Raw genomic sequence first — 21,700 nt, forward strand, 5'->3', positions numbered from 1 at the left:
GAGAAATGTGCATTATTATTATTGTGAAGAAGTGCCCACTCTCAATCTTCAATTAAATGTAATAATATTTTAATTGAAATTAATGTTCCTCTTGCTTAATTTCCATTTTTTTCTTTTAATACACCTTTTTACTTGTGTTTTTTGAGACCATCGCGCAAATCCCCAAATTTAGAACAAGATATCGTGGAGCGTTGATTAAAGAAAAGGAGTTAGTCGTAGGCTTCTAAAACCGATATTAAGATGTTATTCTTAATATTAAGGACAGATCGGTTAGGTTTCATTTAGAAAGTGATAGGGCCCAGGAAAGTAATATTTCCAGTTGCACACTTGTCAACCTTGTTTGCGGTGGCCGCGTCGTTATGGCGGTATAAGGATTTTTTCAATGTTACAGGTGCGAGCAGGTGTAAACCGAAAAACAGAATGATCATTTATCTGTTCGTTCGCGGTAAATAATCGTCGATTTATTTAGACGTTATTCCACGTTTGACAACGATTTTGCGTTTTTTCCAACGGTTTTTCCCGTGTCAATGTCGACACGCGTTGCGTCCGAATCGTATGCGTGATGGTGATTGTTGACAGGATGATCGTCGAAAAAATTTTGCAATTGGGACTGGTCCTGACGGTGTTGGTGAATTTGCATATTTCGGCCGACGAGAATTCGAATGCTAATGCGAAATGTCAGTTCGGCAAAACCCTCAGGAAGCAGGTGAACGCCGAGCCTCTAAACGGCACCTGTTTGCGAGACATAGTGATGCGATTATCAAGCGAATTTCGGTCTATTACCGACGGTGAACTTGGCCTGAAGCCTTTTCAGAAGATGCTCGGCGAAATGGAGTTTGTGAACGTCTCCAGTAGTTTGAACATGAAGCTTAGCTTGTTGGTAGACAAGCTGAACAACAAGTTGTTGTCTTACGCGGACCTCTTGAAGCACAGTTATGAGATTATACTGCCAATTTTAATGAAAACTGAGAATCAGTTTGATCTTTCTACGTCTGGCAATGGATTAGATTCTATTTCGAACGGACTAGCCGATTTATGTTCTCAGGTTGCTCAAGGTATGTTAAACAACTTAGTAAGCAGTAGTTTGATGTACAATGCAATTTTCTGTGTTACAGAATTGGCAGTTCATTTGAGGAGCCAGGAGTGGAAGAATTTACACCTATTGTCTTTCAAGTATCCAGTTACTGTGTGTGGCCCACCGAGTGCAGGCCACAATATTGGGCCACTTTTATTGTCTCAATATTGTCCAAAAAAGAATGTATTATTGTTACTTGAGCATGCAGCTTTTATGTCTGAAGGGGATATTACTTTGGCCCAAATAACTGCAGAGACAATAATTGATATGTTGCCTCAGACAGATTATATCAATGTTATTGGACTTTCTACTAATAGTTCCATTCATTGCAAGGATGGTTTATTGAAGGCTACAGATGTAAATAAATTCCAATTAGTGCGATACATTCATAGTTTAATCAGAACAGGTACAGTCCTTTCGTGTGCTATAAAAAATTATATTTCTTCGCTCATACGATCCTTCTACAAATTTCAGAAACAAATGACACGGTCGAAATTGATTTTAATAAGTTATTACAAAAAGTGAAGGGCGAAATAGTGTTCATACATTTGACTAATGCTCTTAAATCTAGTTTACATTTAGAAAAGATAAGAAACTTAATTTCCTCGCGGGAAGTGAAAGGCTATATCAGAACGATATTAATTCTTTCAGGTGAGTTCAAATATCTTTAATTATTTACAGTAATATTAATATAACGTTCCTGTTTGTAGATCAAGAAGCACACTCCAATGATAAAGGGTACGATGAAAACGTTGTGACTCTCCCAACGCCAAACATACTCGGTTTTGAGATATCAAAATTATTCTCTGCTTTAAAATGTTCCGAGGAGAACAAAAAGGATCACTATCTCTCCGATCCGTATTTCGACTTGTACACCAAAACGATGACTTTATCTATCGGACAGATCACAGACAAAGCATTGATATCCTTAGATGTCAAACTCCGAAATTTTCTCGACGATATAACGTACTTCAATTCTGGGACAGGCGCGTATGCTGTGTTATTCGATGACAAGGGCATAGTTTGGATTCACAAGAATTTCCCACGGATGGAAACATTGATGGATCAACCACTGAGAGTTAATTTACATCATATAGAGAATCTCAGTCCCGAAATAGTTAAAACGATGATCGAGGAACACGAAGGTGTGATGAACGTGAAAACGCGATTAGGGGAGAAGAAATGGTATCGTTGGAAACATTTAACTTATACAGATCTGATAGTATGCTTGATATCGACCGCTAACGATAGCGTTCTGCCCGTTGCAAAATTAGTGCCGACGTTGTCGATGAACATTTTGCATCATCGCCTAGATCTGCTGATGCACAGTATCACCGATAAAAGTATCCTGTGCACTTACCACAATAAACTGTTGTCCCTGTCAACTGGAGTAGTATATCTTTCTCCCTGGTGCTTTCAATCTCCCATGGAGCAACTGAAACTATTAGAAACCGGGACTGCTGTAACGATGCAAAGTTACATGGCGTACTTAAAAGATTTAACAGGGTTACTAGCTAATCCTGGACTGCATCAAGCAGTCAGGCCAGACGTGGCTATGCTGACTCAAATATTGGGTTTCTTTAAAGGCAGGCACATAGAAAGTGCTTTAAATAAATTTATAATAAGACGATATATCGTTGGAACCGTGAGCGGAGTTCTGGAAATATATCCAGGAATCATGCTCGATTCAGGTTTCGATCCTAAAAGACGAATATGGTACGAAAAAGCGTTGGAACATCCCGGGAAATTAGTTTTTACTCCTCCATATTTAGGAGCTGGAGGTTCTGGATACGTTGTTACTCTGAGTCATACTATTCATCGGAATTCGGACTCAAAGACGAAGGATGATGCTATCGCGGTCGTGTCCATGGACGTAGCTCTAGGATTCGTCTCGCGACTTTTGAAAGAACTGTTCCCGTTCTGCAATAACTCAACAGTGAAATGTTTCCTGATGGACGACAAAGGCTACCTAGTCTCGCACCCAGCATTGTTACAACCGATCGGCAAGATCGAGCAACAGCATTTAACGCACAAGGAATTGTTAGTAGCAAACGACATACTAAATCATGAACTGTTCGTTAAAAAGAAAGCGTGCGCGAATTATCTGGACGGTACCGTGCAGAGGTATTACCAGTTTAATACGTCGCTCGACGAGGTCCTCACTAACATCGTTCACGGCGAACACTGTGTCAAATATCAAGTGGCGGCTGTGCCTGAAACGAACGTTTTCCTGGGCGTAGTTAACGTGACTTGCAATTTATTGAGCGCCTTTTGCCCGTGCAGTACCATGGATCGCTCTTGTTTAAATTGTAAAAGAATGGAGCAGACCGACTGCGAATGTCCGTGCGAATGTTCCTTGTACTATTCGAATTGCGGCGAGTATAGCGCAAGCGAGATGAACGATCTTGAACCTTGTCCAGTGTCGCACGAGCAAGGAGGAAACACACAAATGTCTTGGATAGAATCCACGAACTTAAAGACATGTCCGTCCATCGATTGTAGGATATTCAAGACGGAGAATGAATGTCTTGGAGTTGTTGGTTGTCAATGGTGCCACGTGGACAGCGACGGAGAGACGCCGTTACGAGCTCCCTTTTGTAACGATATGTCTCGATGCTTTAGAGGAATTCTTGGATCGTACATGCCGCTGAGCGATGGCACATACAGTGAGTAATCCCTTTTAATTCAATTGTATTCTTTTATAATGTTGCTACATGCTTGTGTTTTCAGATTCTCAATCGACAGAAGAGATTGCAGCGCGTGAATGGCCATCGGTTGGCACGGTAGCCGGTGTGATATTAGCATTTCTTCTGATACTCGGATTAATGCTATTTTGCTACAGACTTCGATCTGTTCAGTCTGGGTTGGAGCATCAGTGTCTGCATATTCACACATCGCCAGATATGTTGCGTATGACGCATTTAGAGGGTGACGTGGAGCCGATGGAGATGGAGCAAACGAAAAATAATCTGGACTCTCTTATAAGGGAGGGTATAACTCCAATTTCGCCATATAAGGTCACTTCGAATTATAGAAAACCGCCGGGGGGTGATAGCGATCATGGATACAGCACGATGACGCCCCATGATGACTCTGAGCAACAAACGTTCGTTGAACCGTTGCTAGTTGTTGGCAATAATACTGAACCGGATCTTAGAAGACGATCCGCCTGTCTTCCGTCCCCGATTACTCATTTAGGATCACCGCATCACGTCTTGGCACCAGTTACCGTTCATTGCAACATGGAGGCAAACTTTTGTTAATTGTATACGAGCAGCGACAAGACAAATTTCGTCCAAGAATCGTTCCTTTAGGAATATAACGAATATTCGCTCGAAGAAAATTTTTCAACTCGTCGAGTTCTTTTTTTTTATAAATACTATGTTTTGTACAAGCTATATAGTGATATATAGATATATACGTAATAATAAGTTAAGGGAAATCATACTTAAATGAAATCCAACTGCTGCAGCTGGTATAAGTTTTGATACCGTTTTACAATGCAACAAATGTAAATGTGTTCCGATACTACTTAAAACGATGATATATTTTTTTATATGAGCCGAAAACAAACTGTGCAATTAATTCATTTCGAAAATCGACTAACGCAATAGTGAAATAATATTCTCCACAGCTTGTTTTCATTATATATTTTTCAACAAATGGATATCGTACGTGTAACTATTTATATATCGCGTAAGTGTAAGCTAATTAGAGTTAAGACTTTTGAAATAGGATTTATTGATCGATATAAATTCGCATAATCAGTAGATATTTACACTTTTATACACGATGATACTTTTTGGAGATGGTGTACAGCGATTTCAACAACACAAAATAACGATGTGAACTCTTTGTGGACAGAAGAGTCGCCTCTCTGTTATTTACATGTCATACGTATATATATGATAGATATTATATGACTGACTGCCTAACATTTTATCTTGCCAATACTACATCATTGAACAAAATGCGATTAACGAATGTCTTACTATTTTTGTAATTTGTAAATGTAGAAAGACTAATTTTTGAATACTTTACACGTTGATCAGTATTTTAATTGTAAAAGTATATAACTGCCGTTAAAAAAAAAGTTAAATTTTATTGCTATAACAGGAAAATACAAAACTCATTAAAACCACTGGTTTATTCATTCTTCCTTTTATGTTTGTAAAAAAGACCAATTAATTGTAGATCATATATACTGTGGATGAGTTTCTCAATTAAACTTTGTTGCGTACACGAGATAGTTTTCATTACATTTTATACTAAGACTTACATGTCTTACACTCGATTGTTTTATAATTAAGGTATAAAGTCCGGATTTTTCCTTAAGATTACGAAGCCTTCCATGATGGGTGTTAAAGGAATATATTCTTCGGTCGCGAGTTCCGCTCTTTCGCCGTACGCCAATAGAACGGGAGTAGTGTGCGTTTGGAAACCCGTGATGGTCTTCGGTTTTCCAGCTTGACCCACGACGTCCACGGCCAGACCGACTCTCACCGGTACAGCCAGAGGATTTAACATCTCGTCGAAAGTTACTAACATCCTTGGTTGCATAGCCAACGCCAACGTATATAAGAGATAATGGGATCGACCCAAAATGACTGAAAACAAGAGATTGCAATTGTACACTTCGTACATTATTTTAGTATTTTAAAATCGTATGGATACTTACTGTTTTTCACATCTAAGAAACCAATTAACGTTGCCAAAAGTCCAGCGAGCGCTACGGGGCTTAGAACTTGTCTATCACTATGGTAGGGAGACAAAGTCAAAGTTCCTTTACCAAGGTGTGTCAAGCCCTGTGCTATGCGAACCATAAACAAGTTGTTCGGATCCTTCGCATGGAACTGTGCGAGCTGTCTAAGCATCGCAGCCAATCTCGCGTTGTTCGTTCCAGCTCCCACCAAGCCCATCGCAAAGATCGCATTATGCGCCACTTCTGGATCACTGTCATGGGAGAATTTGGATAATGTGTCGAGTATATTCAATTTCGGATTAGAGACGGATATAAGTCCAAGTGCAAGAGGCACAGATCGTCGAATGACGGGCTCGCAGTAGCGCAATAGATGTCCAAACGTTCTGTACGCCATTTCAGCACCAATCTCCTCTCCCATAGCAATGAGGGCGATACCAAGTACAGCGATGGCTTGCTTGGAGCTCAGGTCTTTCGGTTTGTCTTCCTTCTTCTCTTCCTTCTTGTCCTTATCCTTACGATCGCTCTTGTCTTCCTTCTCATTCGACGGCTCGTAATGTTCAGAGCAAATATGTAACAAATGCTGAATCTTCAAAACGTTTCCCGTACCAGCGTACGCGCACACTTCTACCAGAGTCGTGGACATCGATTTGAACGGTTCAGGTACTATCTCCAGAGCTGCTATAATAGCATCTGCAGCTTCCTGTTTCCCTAAGAAACATAATCCAAGACCCAGCGGCAGGAATCGGGCATACGTGTCTTTCAGATCGGATTCCGACTTCTCCATGAGAGTATGCATTATCGTGGTTGTTACGTAGGCATTGCAAGAGCCCACTGCGACCATTCCAAGCGCGAGGCCAGCCATGCCTATGACTTCCCAGCTGGATTTCGGGTCACTGAGCACAGGAATCAGAAGACCGTACACGGCTTCGCGGTTTGAACCAGCGTACGCCAGTCCCAGACCGACTATCGCACCGATTCTCATTGTGTTACGGTTGTGTAATACATAATCAGACAGAAGGGCCAACGCAGGATCGCATTCCATCCTTACGCGACAGTTGACCAAGCCACAGGCCAACAGCGCGCCAGATTTGATGTAATCCTCGGAGGAGTAAAGATATTTATCGATAGGTGTCAAACCACCGTCGACATCCCATAAAAGTACAAGACCGAGAGAAGCTGTTGCACTCAACATTCCATGCTCCTTGTTCTTGTACAACCATTTGTTCCCGTCCTCGAGTAATAATTTATCCTGGCCAAAAGCTGCATTCACGAAACCGTTCACGAAGCTCGCGGCTAGATTCTGTCTCGCAGAATCCACTTGACCGCTGGCGAACGGGGACCTGGAGTTCTCCAAGTGCGATTTGTACACGTCTTCCGGTGTCTTCGGTTCCATTATGTCCAATTCGTGCGCGAGGTTCAAGAAGTGGTAGTTTAACAAAGAGTTAGACATTATTTCTACGAGATCGTCGTACTCTGGGATCGATTCCGGAAGTTCCAGGAAGATCTGTTGCCTGCCCAGCATAAATGCTAATTGTTTCTGCACCGAAAGATCCGAGCAGTTCGTAAATATGGATTCGATGAGTTGCAAATCGTTTAACTGCATCGCCAATCTCACAGCTTGAGGATATTGGCCGAACTTCCTATACAAGTTGGCAGCAGCATAAAGCAATGTACTGTTCTCTGGATCTGCCACGTAGGGTACACAGCTTGTTAGATACAGGCAAACTCTTTGATATGCACTTTCATCTACATATTGTTCTAGCAGGTTTAATCTTTCGATTTCCATTAGCAGATCACAGGCTTCTGTCTCGGCATTGTGAGCCATGTTATAAGGTACAATTTCATGCACCAAGGCTATCAGTTTCTTACTGGTAGCTTCTGCATCATCTGTTAGCTCATCCCATTCAGCAGACAATTGCGTCGATAAATGCCTGACATATTCATGTCCCCATTCTCCTATGGCTAAGGCTGATCCAGTCAGCCTGAACTTGAGACATTCTCTGCCTTCACCCATAGTCATTGCAAGGACAGAAATTACGTCAGAACATAATTCCTTCGATTTTACGTCTGTTATCTTGTCATAAATAGCTTTCATGGAATCATAGTGAGGTCTCATGAATTTCAATGGTTTTGGAACACTGGTCATAGAAGTAGTCGAAGCACGAATATGATTACGTAGGGAATCTAAAGCTGGGTAATGCAAATTGGTATTGGGATCTTGCAAGCGTTCAACAAGATTTGTTAATTCTTCTTGCAAGATTTTATCTTCCTCAGACTGAAAGACAAGAATGATTAAAATGCTAGAGACTCATTTATACATATTAAGATAGTAATAATTGCGCATTCTATTTTCATTGTTGAGAGGTGCGTTTTGATATCCTTTGACAAAAATCGAACTTACCAATTCATTTTTCTCTTCTTCCTTCCCACTTCTCACTTCTTTATTATCCTTCTTCTCTACTTTCACGCTCTCTGGCATTTTGACTCAGTTATCGTATAAAACGACGATGGAATAGAAAATTTAATACTCGTTTCAATACTACTTGCCACTTAGGTTAAAGTAAATGTATTTCCTACTTAGCATTTGCGAGTCACCGCGATCACCGTCAGTATAGATCAACAAGGCGATCCCACACGAATATGGTTTAATGTAGAATTTCAATAGTTTGTGGTGCAATGCAAACGCCAGCGCCAGCAAACCCTGCAATTCGCAACCGCTCCGCTTCCCTGACGCTTCTCTAGAACCAAAGTGGTGATTTGGTAGAAGATTGAAAGGGTTAGGTGCTTCAACGATGTTTCATTACAGTTAAACAAATTATATTGATGTTAATTAAGTGATTATAAAAAACTTTACCCATTGACATATCGAAAAACTGAAAAATGAGTCGCAGAAGAGTTCACGAAGAGGAAGATGGATATGGTAAGCCTTCGATTCTCTTCTACTGAATCAAACATTTGGCATTTCAAAGGATAGGAGAGACTTTTGTTTTATATTCTTAACAAAAAATGATGTCTATTTGTATGAATTTTTAGAACGAGCGTACAAGAAACGTAGAAGGGTATCAGAGAATCAGGAGATCGAGGACCGGCTCGAGTCTCTCATTCTAAGAGTAGGAGAGAAATCTACGTCGTCTCTGGAAAGCAATCTTGAAGGCTTAGCTTCAGTATTAGAAGCTGATCTCGGATTGTTTCGCAGTAAAATACTTAGAATCTTGACAGAGTGTGCAATCAAAATGCCAGAGAAATGTACAATTTATACCACTCTCGTTGGTTTGCTGAACGCTAAGAACTTCAATTTTGGTGGTGAATTTGTTGACTATATGGTAAAGAATTTCAAGGATGCATTGAAAGGATGTAGATGGGACGTAGCCAGATATTCACTAAGATTCTTGGCAGATTTAGCGAACTGTTATGTTTTGTCTTGTGGATCGTTGATGCAACTATTTGACAATATGTTAGATGCTGCCAATGAAGATGGTGTACCTCAAGTTAGGCGCGATTGGTAAATGAAAGAGATATACATTATCCTATTTCTACAAATAAATATTCCATCTGTCTATGACACAATTTATTATAGGTATGTGTATGCTGTGTTGTCGACATTACCATGGGTCGGAAGAGAACTGTATGAGAAAAAAGAACAAGAGTTGGATCGTTTAATGGTCACTATAGAAATATTTTTAAACAAAAGAAGCAAAAAACACCAGCCAGCCTTAAGAGTATGGTCGAGTGATACTCCCCATCCCCAAGAAGAGTATTTAGATTGTTTATGGGCACAAGTGAGAAAACTTAGACAAGATAATTGGGCAGAGAAACATATTCCTCGACCATACCTCGCGTTTGACTCAATTTTATGCGAGGCATTGCAACACAATTTGCCCACTATAATGCCACCGCCGCATCACGAGTCTTACTCTTACCCATTGCCTACGGTGGTTTTCCGCATGTTCGATTACACCGATTGCCCGGCTGAAGGTCCATTGTTACCTGGAAGCCACGCTATCGAACGATTCCTCATAGAAGAACATCTCAGACAAATCATCAACAACTATTTTTTCGAGAGGAAAGATTGGTATGCACTTTTTTCCTATTTTCTCGTGAACGTGAAACTAACGATAAATTGTTCATATAATAAATTACAGCGCTGCTCAACTGTTGAACTTTCCGTACAAAGCGAAGATACCATTAGACTACTGTATTGTCGAAGTAATATTTGGCGAATTATTCAGGCTACCGGCACCAAAGAATTTAGAGATCTGTTACGGATCAATTTTGATTGAGCTTTGTAAATTGCAACCATCGACGATGCCACAAGTGTTGGCTCAGGCGACAGAGATCTTGTTCCGTCGCATAGATAGCATGGCTGCCGCTGCTTTCGATCGTTTCGTGTGGTGGTTCGCGTATCATTTGAGCAACTTCCAGTTCCGTTGGTCTTGGGAGGACTGGGATTCGTGTCTGCAACGCGATCCGGAACATCCGCGTCCAAAATTTATTCGGGAAGTACTCTTGAAAGCTTTACGTTTGTCGTACTACCAGAGGATACGTGATATGATGCCGGAATCTTATGTTGAACTGATCCCCGCGCCTCCGGAGCCTATTTACAAATACTCATCGGAGGGAGCCAGTTCTCTTCCGGGTACAGCGGCAGCTCACGAGTTAGTTGTGTCGATCAGGAGGAAATGTACGCCAGAAGAAGTGCTGAACGTATTGAATACGTTACCAGGTCCGAAGGAGAACGAAGAAACGAACAATTTCAACCCATTGAAAATTGATGTTTTTGTACAAACGTTACTGAACTTAGGCTCGAAAAGTTTTAGTCATAGTTTCGCGGCAATAGGGAAGTTCCATTATGTTTTTCAAGTCCTTGCCGAAACCGAGGAGGCTCAGATATGCATACTGAGAAATATGTACGCCTTGTGGAAGAATCATTATCAAATGATGGTGGTCCTCACTGACAAATTCTTGAAGACGGGAATCATCGAATGCAGTGCCATTGCGAATTGGATATTCTCGAAGGAGATGGCATCCGAATTTACTAAATTATATATTTGGGAAATTCTTCATTTAACGATACGAAAGAAAAATAAACATGTGACGAAGTTGAGTACAGAATTAGCGGAAGCACGTGAGAAGTTGAGAAGAGCGGAGAGTAGATCGGGATCATCGTCGGAGGATGAAGATAATAATAAAGACAGAAACAGGGAAAAACCATCGGAAGATGTTATAGAGAGAATGGAGGAAAAGCTGGAAACTGCTCAAGCGGACCAGAAAAATTTATTCCTAATCATCTTTCAGGTATGAGACAACAATCTTATCATTAGTGTTGGAAATGTAATTAATGTGTATTTTTTTATAGCGTTTTATAATGATCTTATCGGAGCACTTAGGACGCTGCGATACCGATGGTATAGACTATAATACTCATTGGTACAAATGGACTATAGGTAGATTGCAACAAGTATTTCTGACTGTGAGTGTTTGATTAAAATATTAAAGTCTTTCCTTGTTCTTACTTTCTGTCACTTCTAATATCAATTCATTTACAGCATCATGAACAAGTTCAAAAATATTCGTCAACATTAGAGACTTTACTTTTCACACCGGATTTGGATCCTCACATCCTGGATGTTTTCCATCAATTCGTTTCTCTACGAGCGTGAACACAGTGGTTCATGGTAATAATTTTATTACGTAAAATTCCAAAAAAGAGAGGTTTTTAAAACTTTTACGTGAGCATCCTTGAACGTCTCGTATGTGATGTATGAGATACAACTGCAAGAATAATTTGATTTCTATGACAGTATGTATTATGTATTATGCATTATGTACATGTAAATGTTTGAACAAATTTTGTATCACGATTTAAACTCGTTGATGTAAATATCGACATATTTATCCACCCTTTTGTTTTCATCAAAGCATTGCAGTATAAAACAGGTGAAGAGCATAATATAATGTAAATAAAAATTTGAAGAATGATCTTGTGACTTTGAAATGCATTCTTTCCCATGTAGATTTTTAAGCAGAATAAGATGTTTACGGTATCCATTTGCACGCATCATCTCCTTGGTGTAAGCATTTACCGATTTTTCCGTTGCCGATTATCACCTCTTTTCCGTGGTAATCGGCACCACCAAAGAAGCTTATCAAGTATCTCCTCGGTGGGCAAGAAAAAGCTGGAGGCAGCACTAGTATTGGGAACGCGCAAAACCTGACCGTGAGGTTAGGTGTAGCTTCATCAAGCAGTTACTAGCTCGCGTTCTTCACGATCTTGTGGTGGGCAGGAGTTTCTGCTCGTAGTATAAAGTTTATGGTCGCGATTGTCTGGTTGCGTATAGTTTATGCGAGATGCACACAAATAATCGGTGCGTCCAGCGATTATCGGTGAATAATAAAAAAAGTATCGTTGTATCGCGTTTACCGTGAGGTTTGATTGATACTAATTTTTCTCAATCGAGTGAATTTTCTTCCTTCGATGCTGGCCACGGTTAGGCCGAGTGTGTGTGGTCGCAGTAATCATGAATAAGAGGATCGTAAACGCGAAACTGTCCGAGTATCATGAACATAGTAACAGTGTAATTTAGAAATGGAAAATTAAATTAAGGCATACATAACAGTGGACAAATGAATTTTTACGGTTCGTTTGTTTTTGTGTATACGATCGGGTGACTGTTGTCGCGTGTCTCGAACGTGCAGCAAAACCGTTTTCCGAACGCAGAACTCAGCATGGTGATACGGTAAATAGTCCATCGTTTCTGGATGCCTAGGTTAATTAACGTTGTTTGTACTTCGCGATTCTCATGATTCGATCGTGCTAGCCGTTAGCGATTTATTTTTTTCGGTGATTTTCGATTCGCTTCTCGACCAAACGAACATTTATCCGGATCATTATTATTAATTTTTCTTTGGAGGAAAACCTGAGTTTCTACTTCTTAAGGAACTTCAGCGAAGTTCAATATTTATTTCAGGACGTTTTTACATGGATTAAGTTGATCGGAATTTATTTTGTTTGTTGTCGATTCGCCGTTGCTATACGCGGTGCAATATGATAAAGGAAAGTTGAATAAATAATTGATAGCGTCTGTTTGATGAATGATAAATGCACAATAAATATTTTTATGTTTCACAAAGAGCGTCTTGTTATTTTTTCCAGAAAAAGAGAAAAACACAACTGTATGTACCATGTTATACGTAGATGTGCTAATTGTAATATTATGGTTGTGATTTGCATTGCATACGATTAAGTGAATAATACTTGTAACGTATATTCGGAAATTTTCGTGGAACAATGACAAATAAATTAGATTTAAGTTTTATTCATACCGAGACAATGTAATCGAATATTATCTTATTTAAATGAGAAGCATGTATCATTTAAATAAATACTTCTGAGAAAATTATGCATGCATCGATGTTAAGTTTTATATTATATGTAATTGATATATTATATTATCAATGGTTGCAGTATTTAGATAAAATAAAAGCAATGAACTGTTCGATCAGTCCATTAAAATAAGATTAACAATAACTATGCTAATTAAATAATGTCTAATTTGCCCCCTCAGAAGACACTGTCCTGTCTTTTGTTTTGTGCTACGTTAACAATTGACAATACTTGTAATAATTGATTTATATTGTAAGAATATATTTTTTATGAGAAAAAGGAATACTTTATGTTATTTATAGGAACAGACAGTTTTTTTTATAATCTTACAATATTTTAAGTTGTTTCGTAAGCTGCATTTCCCATCAATTTTTTGCTGATAACGATTAGTGATTAGCAAGCTCAAGGTAAAAATATTTTTGTTACGAAATAAGACTTACGAAACAACTTGGTATTAATTATTGAAAGTTAAATTGATTTTAACATTAAAATAATAAATCCATTCTTGGTTCAATCGTAATGTCGTTTGTATTGAAGAAGCGAAAAAATTTGATTAAATCTAGGAGAATGCTGAAACCTAGCGTAATCTACCGATCCTCATTACACCGAAATATTTCTTATTACAGATTATAATTACCAATTCACAGCATCCCATGTTGCACTTGCTCATGTATGCTACGCTTCGCAAAGATACTTAAGACTGTCTGTCCTTATGAGTATCTTTTGAAGTACAGTGGAAGTAGTAATCTGTAAAATTTTACTGAAAGGAGGATGCCAGTAACTAAACGTATTCCATGCCCTTCGCGGTAAGTAAGTGGTTTACGTATTACATAACTCTAGGACAAGAAAAGAATGAACGATCCACGAATAGGTGACCTAACATTCTGCCTTCGAGTTCATTTTTGAATCTCTCCTTTTTTCCGATTCGAATCTTTTAAATACATAGTTGTAAGTATGCATCGTGATCTCGAAAACGAAATACTTTGTTATTTCTATCGCTTTAACGAGTCTAGCCTCTGAATTACAATGATTATGTTACTGACATCCACCTTGAAACTACGAACCACCAATTATTATTTTTTTTTTAGTCCACGGATGATTGATAATTACAATGAGACCGGTATTCAATTTGACTACTAATTGTTAAATTATATGTCTTTCTAGATCTGACGGCGGTAGCAGTGAAAGTCCGTTACTAGTGGAAGAAGGAGATACAGTCGGTGCACCTCACAGTCCTCGCAGCAAACATAATCACAGTCATGCTCATGCTAATCCACATAGGTCTCACAGTTACCGTCATGAAAAGCCAAAACAGCTAGTAAAGTATGGAGAATTAGTTATCCTTGGGTACGAAGACTTTTTCCTTTATTCCGATTGAAATTTAATGGCTTCGATTATTTAATTCACTGTAATCGTTTCCCAGATACAATGGATTTCTTCCATCTGGAGACAGAGGAAGAAGGCGGAGTAAGTTCGTTTTGTTCAAGAGGCCTGTACCAAATGGCGTGAAACGCAGTAAACATTATATCGTTAAAACGCCGCATAGTTCACAAGCTATTCTAAACACGAAACAACATTCGATTTCTTACACTCTGTCACGAACGCAAGCCGTTATCGTCGAGTATACTGAAGATGAAGAAACCGATATGTTCCAAGTACGTTTATCAAGACAAATAATTAAGTCTTAATACGAAGTTTAACAATTTATTTATGCAGGTTGGACGTTCCTCGGAATCGCCTATCGATTTCGTCGTTATGGATACGTGTGCAGGTGGCAGCGATGGTTCCAACGAGGGACGCGTCGCGCAAAGTACAATCAGCAGGTTCGCCTGTCGAATTCTAGCCGATCGATCGGATCCTAGAATCGCGAGAATATACGCTGCAGGCTTTGATAGCTCAAGAAACATCTTCTTAGGGGTGAGATTCCTTATAGTTAAATAATTAATTTAATTCAATCGCCACGTGCTGAGATGATTGATTCGTTTCAGGAGAAGGCAACAAAATGGCAAGAGAATCGTGAAATCGATGGGCTTACGACGAATGGGGTTCTGATAATGCATCCGCGAGGCCAGTTCCGTGGCGGCGAGGCGCAGTGTGGCTTCTGGAGGGAAGTCAGCGTATGCGGCGGAGTTTTCTCGCTAAGGGAAAGCCGGAGCGCTCAGCAAAAAGGGAATGTTGTAGAAGATGAGAACAATATTCTGCAAGATGGTACTCTGATCGATCTTTGCGGCGCTACGTTACTATGGAGATCAGCTGAAGCCCTAGCAGAGTCACCAGTAAGCAAAGATAATCCGGTTTATCATCTCTGATCCGTGATATAATCTTCGTACTCTTTTCTGTAGACGAAGCATGATTTGGAGGAACTGGTCGATGCGATAAACGCAGGGAGACCGCAATGTCCAGTTGGCTTAAACACGTTAGTTATACCCCGCAAAGCGGCTGCAGATTCCGCGCAGCAGCAGCCGTACGTTTACTTGAAGTGCGGGCACGTACAAGGACTCCACGATTGGGGCCAGGAAAAGGACAAAGCGACGAGAAGATGTCCCATGTGTTTAGTAGCTGGTTCGGTAGTTAAACTGTCTATGGGAATAGAACCTGCATTTTACGTTGATTGTGGCCCACCTACTTATGCATTTAGGCCTTGTGGACACATGGCTACAGAGAAAACTGTCAAGTTGGTATTAATTGTAAACGATTTACGCGTTCATTTCTGTATAAGGTTAAATATTTTTCTCTCTCTGTTGCAGATATTGGGAGAAAGTTGCAATTCCACATGGTACAAATGGTTATATTGCAATTTGTCCATTCTGTGCTGTGCCACTCGAAGGCACGCCGGGATACGTAAAGCTGATTTTCCAGGACAATGTAGATTGAGCTTCGTTAATTATAAGGTCGTGAGTATGTGTAGAAATTCAATAAACTTCTATAAAATGCAAGAACTATTAAGAAATTAATAAAATGTAAATAATCTTAATACGAATGCGTATAACAAAGTTCTGTCTTCTTCCCTCGAATATAAATTTAAGCGAAAACTTTTGTATGTACAAATAGCTCTGCAATAATTATTATGTACATGGCTCTTGAAATAAATGTCCCTTCTTGAAAAGTATTATTTACGATTACATCTTACTAATTGTCTCTTTATAAAAAAAAAAACACGAGGTTGTGAAAAGAATGCGTGGTTACAGTGTTCGAACAATTAATTATTTAAACGTATATATTTTTGAACAGACCTCATTCTTTATGATCATAGAATAATTACATAAGATCATGTGATCACGTTATAAATATGTAACATCTCCAAATATTATGGAGTTACATCAGAACTATTCTTATGTACATGACAGTAGTAACTAGATTTAAAAGTATAATCGGTATATCAAGATGAAATAGAATAATAGTATATTAGTATCATAGTGTCTAATAGATCCATTCCTGCTTCTTACATTGACAGGTGAATTACGTCTAGTTTTACACAAAGACATTTCGAAATATATTGGTGTTTTCAATACGGTGTTGACAGTAAATGTACAAAAATGTAGTTAACTCTTGTACGTCCAAACAATGAATTTCTATTTCAAAGAAAACATGATTGAAAGCCCATGGCTTTTGTTACCCTTTTAGTGTTCTTTACATGATAGTGTGCACGATCAAGCTCGTGAAAATTGATAAGAAAAAAAAGAAAATAATTGATTGAGCATAATTGTAAATGAGAATATATTACTTTTATCTCTTCCGGTCGTTGGAACCGCTACGACGTGAACGGGATCGACGACTACGGCTGTTACTGCGTGAACGTTTTGACCTGAAACAAAATAAGTGATCATTTCTAATAACATACGAAGCTATGTAGATAAATGTTTTTATCAGAGAAGCTTTTCGTTCATGTAATTGATTAATTAAATGAAATACCTTTTTCCACGGCTGCGGCTTCGGGAACGTGACTTTCTCCTGTCTCTATCTCTGCGTTCTCGATCTCTTTCACGGTCGCGATCTCGATCTCGTTCACGGTCACGGTCACGATCTCGTTCACGGTCACGATCCCGATCTCGTTCACGGTCACGATCTCTATCGCGTTCACGATCCCGTTCGCGATCGCGATCTTTGTCCCTGTAACCCAATCCTCCGCGTCGATTATCGCGATCATCTCTGTCCCTGTCCCTACGTCTGTCCATCAACGACTCCCTCTTCTCCTTGCGTCTCTCTTCCATAGTCTTTTGAAGCTCTGCCAGCTTTTCGCGGATCTTGATGAATCCCAGATGCAGTTTCCCGCCGAAGTGATCCGCTAATCGTCGGTCATTGTCATGAATGCCAAGATATGCACTGCAGACCTCGCAGACTCTTAGCTTTTGTTGCTGGTAGCTGGACGCCGGCATACTGTTGCGATATTCTTGCTCGGCCTCGTTCTTTTTCTTTCGCAGTTCGTCGATCTCGCCCATGAGCTTCATCGACTCTTCGACGAAGCCCTCTTCCCCGAGCTGCTCGGCCTTGGCCAATTTTTTGCCAATCTCCTCGGCGAGCACGTGAACATTGTTCGCTTTTGCTGCCACCTCGGCGCTCAGCTCTTCCTGCGTCTCCGCGAGCCGCTGCTTCGCTTGTTCCGTGCGGCGATCGCAATCCGCGATGAAGTTTTGTAAATGTTCCATGGCCTAATATGTTCAAACGTTAATTCATCGTTTTTCATTAAAAAATATTTTGAGTAACTCGTAGTACTTACATCAATATCGTAAAAATGGTCCTTCTTCTTTTGCGCAGCCTCATAGTCAGCCCGTAGGGCCAAATCGTGAATCTGGGGGCATTCTCCCAGGTCCATGCGCTGCGATTTACAAATCATTCGATATTAGCCGAATATTGGATTGAATCTCGAGAAGCCTCTTTGGTTTTATTTAATATATACTTATGTATATATAAACCCTCCCGACTTGGTTTTCATTAGGAAAGACATCGTACAACAAGAACAAACTGTTTCTGAACTGGTCGTTCCGTAAATAGGAAACTAAATTAATCAAATTAGCGAACGCAACAACGATAGAAAAGTTAAAAGCCCTAGTTGTCCAGAAAGATACTGTCTAAAGATGCTTTTTCTTTATCTTACAAACGGTAACACTTTCGGCACGCGTTTACAAAGTAATCATACGTGCACGTATAACGTTCTCGAATAAATAAACGCTGTGCTACACGCGTTTATTTATTCGTAAGAAATGTATACGTACACGTACATACTACACGCGCATAATATGATTTATCGTATTTTCCACGGTTTACGGACAAAGTAAAAGTGCAATATTCAATTTACAGATAAATATTTTGTTAATGTTCACTTACAGAGTGGCAAGACCTCTCCGCCTGACACGACAATGCGATGGCAATGAAGCTACAATCAGCACACACCTTAAGTTCATATGTTCAATGGTTCTATGAAACAACTTACAGCCTAATAGGTTTATTATTATCTAATTTTGTTTTACGGTACGGCACGGTAATTGCCATTAAATGTGAGTTTTAGATAAACGAGAGTTCAATACGTACGAATCCAATGGTGGAAGAAATTTTTCGAAAACGGTAACCGGCGCGCTGTACAGTTCCCCCTAAATAATAAATAATTTCTCTTTCTCTCTCTCTCTCTCTCATTTCATGCTACTTCTCACTCTTTTAATTGCGTTTTTTGCAAATTGCCAAAGTGTTTGCTCTCGAATTCCCCCCATTTATATGTCTTTTCCCTTTACGTTCAATAAAACGCAGAGTTAAGGTCGAAGGACAGGGTTTGAACTGCGCGTTACGATAGTACTATTATTTCTCTTTTGATGATTATTCTATTCTGACCTTCCTAATACAACGAATTAAGTCTCGAACATCGCCCGGATAACATACAGTGAAAATTACAATTGCCATAGACCGACTGATCGAAAAAGATGATATCTCTTCGAGAGATTATAAGGGAAGTAGTAAATGGTTTCACTGCATATTAATTCGTCGAGGGACGAGTCGCGTTAGTTGAAATTCCGAGAATCGAACTTGAAAATTTTCTTGGCAATTCGCATTTTTCTTTGTAACTTTTACTTACAGATCACTGCTTCATTTCCTGTACCCATTTTATCTCCGAGGATGAATACGATTTTCACACATACTTTAAACTTGATTTTCTACCTGCCGTAAACGGCATATTAGTAAGAGAAGAAGCGACAATATAAGACATCGTCTGATGTGAATCAGCAATGGCGCTACTCACCAACTTTTCATATCAGGCCTTTCATTGTCAGGGGTCTCGGAATTAATATTCGACACTCAGCCTCGCCACCGTTGACCGGTAGAGGGGCTGAGGATTACCGCCCGCCTTTATATATCATATATATATATTTATTAAATCAAATTAATATACCTAGTACTTGGATTATATTGTTAAAAGAGATATATCAAATTGTAGGTATATTTGTAATACGTACGTCCTCTTCGCATTTTCAGTACTTACAGTAACGCGCATGTGAAAGCGACAAGTACAACATGACATATGAGCGGACAATACTCGCAACAATATTGTACAATGGATCTGATTGGAATTGCTTTTTCCAGAGACTCTGGAAATAGAACTGTAGGTACATTGGCATTAGTGAACTGGTATATCCGTCATTCTCGCGAGTATCTGCCAGAACTTCTTTTCTTTTTTATTCTCTTTATACGTTTTTAAATACTTTATTTCGTTTCTTTTGTTATCGCGTGACTTAACATAATTCTGTTTAATTCTATCGCGGTCAACCTAAGAGTAAAAGTAATATTTGGAAGGGTGCTTGCTAACTGCGTTTAAAGACCCTTTGAGCACCGAGCAAGCCTCAAGACGTATCCTTACTTCATATTTTAAAACAGTAGCATCTCTTAAAAAATAAAATGGCAAATAAAACTGTCCCTATTACAGTTTTCACTCTGACTTTTTCAGAGCGCACTGCTGTATGAATTCTTTACCTCAAAAAATACGCAATTCACGTTTGTCACCTTCCCTTGCATCAAGAGAGATATGTATGTCGTACTAAGCTATTAACGTCGAGTTTAATTTGATTACAAAGAATGCGGTACACTGCATTTTTCGTAGAGATTCGCGTGATATAATGTCGCCTTACTGCAAGTAGTTGGTTAGAGAATTGAACAGAAAGTTTAATTTCTTTTTCTTTTAACAAACACCCTTTGGACCAATTCGCACGAGATGACAAAGAAATGCGCGAAGCAGTAGTAACGTCGCGTTATACAAAAACCGTAAGTCGTTTCTCGATTTCCTGAGTTTAATGTCTTCGCGTTCGGCTGTTTAAGTATAGCTTCAATTTTCGGGCCATCTCTGAATATATTATAATAGAAAAAGAAGGAACAAGAGGCTTTTTCTCTTTTCGCTTCTTGTCTCATTCTTAAGTATACGCGGCAAACGCTGCCCCGTGTTGCACTTCAACGCCTATCTGGTGTGAATTGATCGGAGTCAATTCCTCGCAAGTACCGTCCTACTCCTTGTAACGTCGCAAGGGCAATTTGTAGCTTTTAAAACGTAAAATCGATCGGACCGATTGGCACTCATGAAGAAGAAACTACACGCAATTTGTCGTAATACTTTCTTGGTGAAGTATTGTACAAATGCATGAACAAAACTTGCAAATGTCAGTGTGCGTGTATGTGATGTGTGACATGAAAAATAGCATACACTTTTCATTTTAATAATGGCCAATTTAAATGATTAGAAGGGAATTGTGCAATCAGATTTGAATCTGCTGTTGACCAACCTCATAAATCTTTTTTAATATATCAAGATGTAATCAGGAAGATACAAGAATGTAAAGGGCGGGGTAAAACTGAATATAGTATTGATATTTAATGATATCTGATTGCTTCTGTGTTAATACGAATAAGTATCAAAAGGGGTAATACAAATAATGCTCTACTGTAGCGCAGAAGTGCCAATGGTATGTTCTTGATGCAGAGTGCTTAGAAACTGAAGTAGACTCACCGTTGAAGATAGAATCTCATGTGGGCAGCATGCCAGCAAAAAACTCTTGCAGACCTTTGGATCGGAGTACTTCACTTGAAATTTGTTATTTTCGCCTAGAATTATAAAATATTAATTAAATTATGACCGAAACCTATGCTCAATCTAACGTTAATTAAAACTGCGAATTTGTTCAAGAAACGCAGGTGATAATTCTGTTAAAAATCTATAAATGCATACATTGTCTTGTGCTGTTTACGTTTACTGAATTTTCCGATTTCAGTGTGACGTATGCATGCAATAGTAAGGATGCAAGCCACCATCTTGTAAATTGGCACCGAGTTTCACGCAATTGCAATTGCCAGTAAGAATATGCGGAGCTTTTCCGTGACTAAATAATATACGCACCATTTCGTCCAGTTCCCATTAATTGGTCAAGCATAGCTCGCATTTGATCGTGAGCAGTCATTTTTGTGAGAAAGTGCAATATCCTCGGGTCCACTGTCAAAAATGGGGCAGAGCGATCAGCCACGCCGCTGGTTTCCGAGTTTCGAGTTATTGTCCGACTGGATTTATCGA

At 39.4% G+C, this 21,700-nt stretch overlaps 5 protein-coding genes across 15 annotated transcripts; 3 read left to right on the forward strand and 2 right to left on the reverse strand.

Annotated features, from left to right (window-relative positions):
• Positions 1–422: 422 nt before the first annotated feature.
• Positions 423–5,213, forward strand: LOC108624045 (VWFA and cache domain-containing protein 1). Its single transcript, XM_018023011.2, has 5 exons — positions 423–1,055; positions 1,116–1,481; positions 1,550–1,726; positions 1,786–3,741; positions 3,806–5,213. Exons 1-5 carry the CDS (start codon positions 563–565, stop codon positions 4,336–4,338), a joined length of 3,525 nt encoding a protein of 1,174 aa, XP_017878500.1. The 5' UTR covers positions 423–562; the 3' UTR covers positions 4,339–5,213.
• Positions 5,205–8,365, reverse strand: Rpn1 (regulatory particle non-ATPase 1). The gene is made up of 3 exons (XM_018023012.2): positions 8,179–8,365; positions 5,754–8,052; positions 5,205–5,682 (listed from the first exon to the last, which is right to left on the reverse strand). The coding sequence occupies exons 1-3, from the start codon at positions 8,254–8,256 to the stop codon at positions 5,381–5,383; spliced, it is 2,679 nt and encodes an 892-aa protein (XP_017878501.1). The 5' UTR covers positions 8,257–8,365; the 3' UTR covers positions 5,205–5,380.
• Positions 8,366–8,498: 133 nt separating this feature from the next.
• Cbp80 (nuclear cap-binding protein subunit 1) lies at positions 8,499–11,756 on the forward strand. Its single transcript, XM_018022902.2, has 6 exons — positions 8,499–8,697; positions 8,811–9,279; positions 9,355–9,849; positions 9,920–11,072; positions 11,134–11,247; positions 11,324–11,756. The coding sequence occupies exons 1-6, from the start codon at positions 8,658–8,660 to the stop codon at positions 11,435–11,437; spliced, it is 2,385 nt and encodes a 794-aa protein (XP_017878391.1). The 5' UTR covers positions 8,499–8,657; the 3' UTR covers positions 11,438–11,756.
• A 232-nt stretch (positions 11,757–11,988) lies between these two features.
• Pli (E3 ubiquitin-protein ligase pellino) lies at positions 11,989–16,270 on the forward strand. 3 transcript variants are annotated; one of them, XM_026812842.1, is made up of 8 exons: positions 11,989–12,514; positions 13,788–13,967; positions 14,326–14,508; positions 14,585–14,816; positions 14,878–15,078; positions 15,153–15,437; positions 15,504–15,835; positions 15,909–16,270. In XM_026812842.1, the coding sequence occupies exons 2-8, from the start codon at positions 13,933–13,935 to the stop codon at positions 16,033–16,035; spliced, it is 1,395 nt and encodes a 464-aa protein (XP_026668643.1). In that variant the 5' UTR covers positions 11,989–12,514; positions 13,788–13,932; the 3' UTR covers positions 16,036–16,270. The 3 variants fall into 3 exon arrangements, with proteins under 3 accessions (XP_026668643.1, XP_017878398.1, XP_017878401.1); XM_018022909.2 differs by having other exon boundaries at positions 11,993–12,514; positions 15,150–15,437; XM_018022912.2 differs by lacking the exon at positions 13,788–13,967 and having other exon boundaries at positions 11,994–12,514; positions 15,150–15,437.
• Positions 16,271–16,364: 94 nt separating this feature from the next.
• Positions 16,365–21,692, reverse strand: LOC108624107 (putative RNA-binding protein Luc7-like 1). 9 transcript variants are annotated; one of them, XM_018023175.2, is made up of 8 exons: positions 21,143–21,231; positions 19,391–19,748; positions 19,226–19,304; positions 18,691–18,749; positions 18,487–18,552; positions 17,879–17,977; positions 17,074–17,810; positions 16,365–16,966 (listed from the first exon to the last, which is right to left on the reverse strand). In XM_018023175.2, the coding sequence occupies exons 3-8, from the start codon at positions 19,251–19,253 to the stop codon at positions 16,888–16,890; spliced, it is 1,068 nt and encodes a 355-aa protein (XP_017878664.1). In that variant the 5' UTR covers positions 19,254–19,304; positions 19,391–19,748; positions 21,143–21,231; the 3' UTR covers positions 16,365–16,887. The 9 variants fall into 9 exon arrangements, with proteins under 9 accessions (XP_017878664.1, XP_017878663.1, XP_017878660.1 ...); XM_018023174.2 differs by having other exon boundaries at positions 19,226–19,308; XM_018023171.2 differs by having other exon boundaries at positions 18,691–19,495; positions 19,631–19,748.
• Between the last annotated feature and the right edge of the window lie 8 nt (positions 21,693–21,700).

Source organism: Ceratina calcarata, unplaced genomic scaffold (assembly GCF_001652005.2).
Source record: "Ceratina calcarata isolate Rehan_Ccalc_2016 unplaced genomic scaffold, ASM165200v1 scaffold297.2, whole genome shotgun sequence".
Taxonomy (NCBI): Eukaryota; Metazoa; Arthropoda; class Insecta; order Hymenoptera; family Apidae; genus Ceratina; species Ceratina calcarata.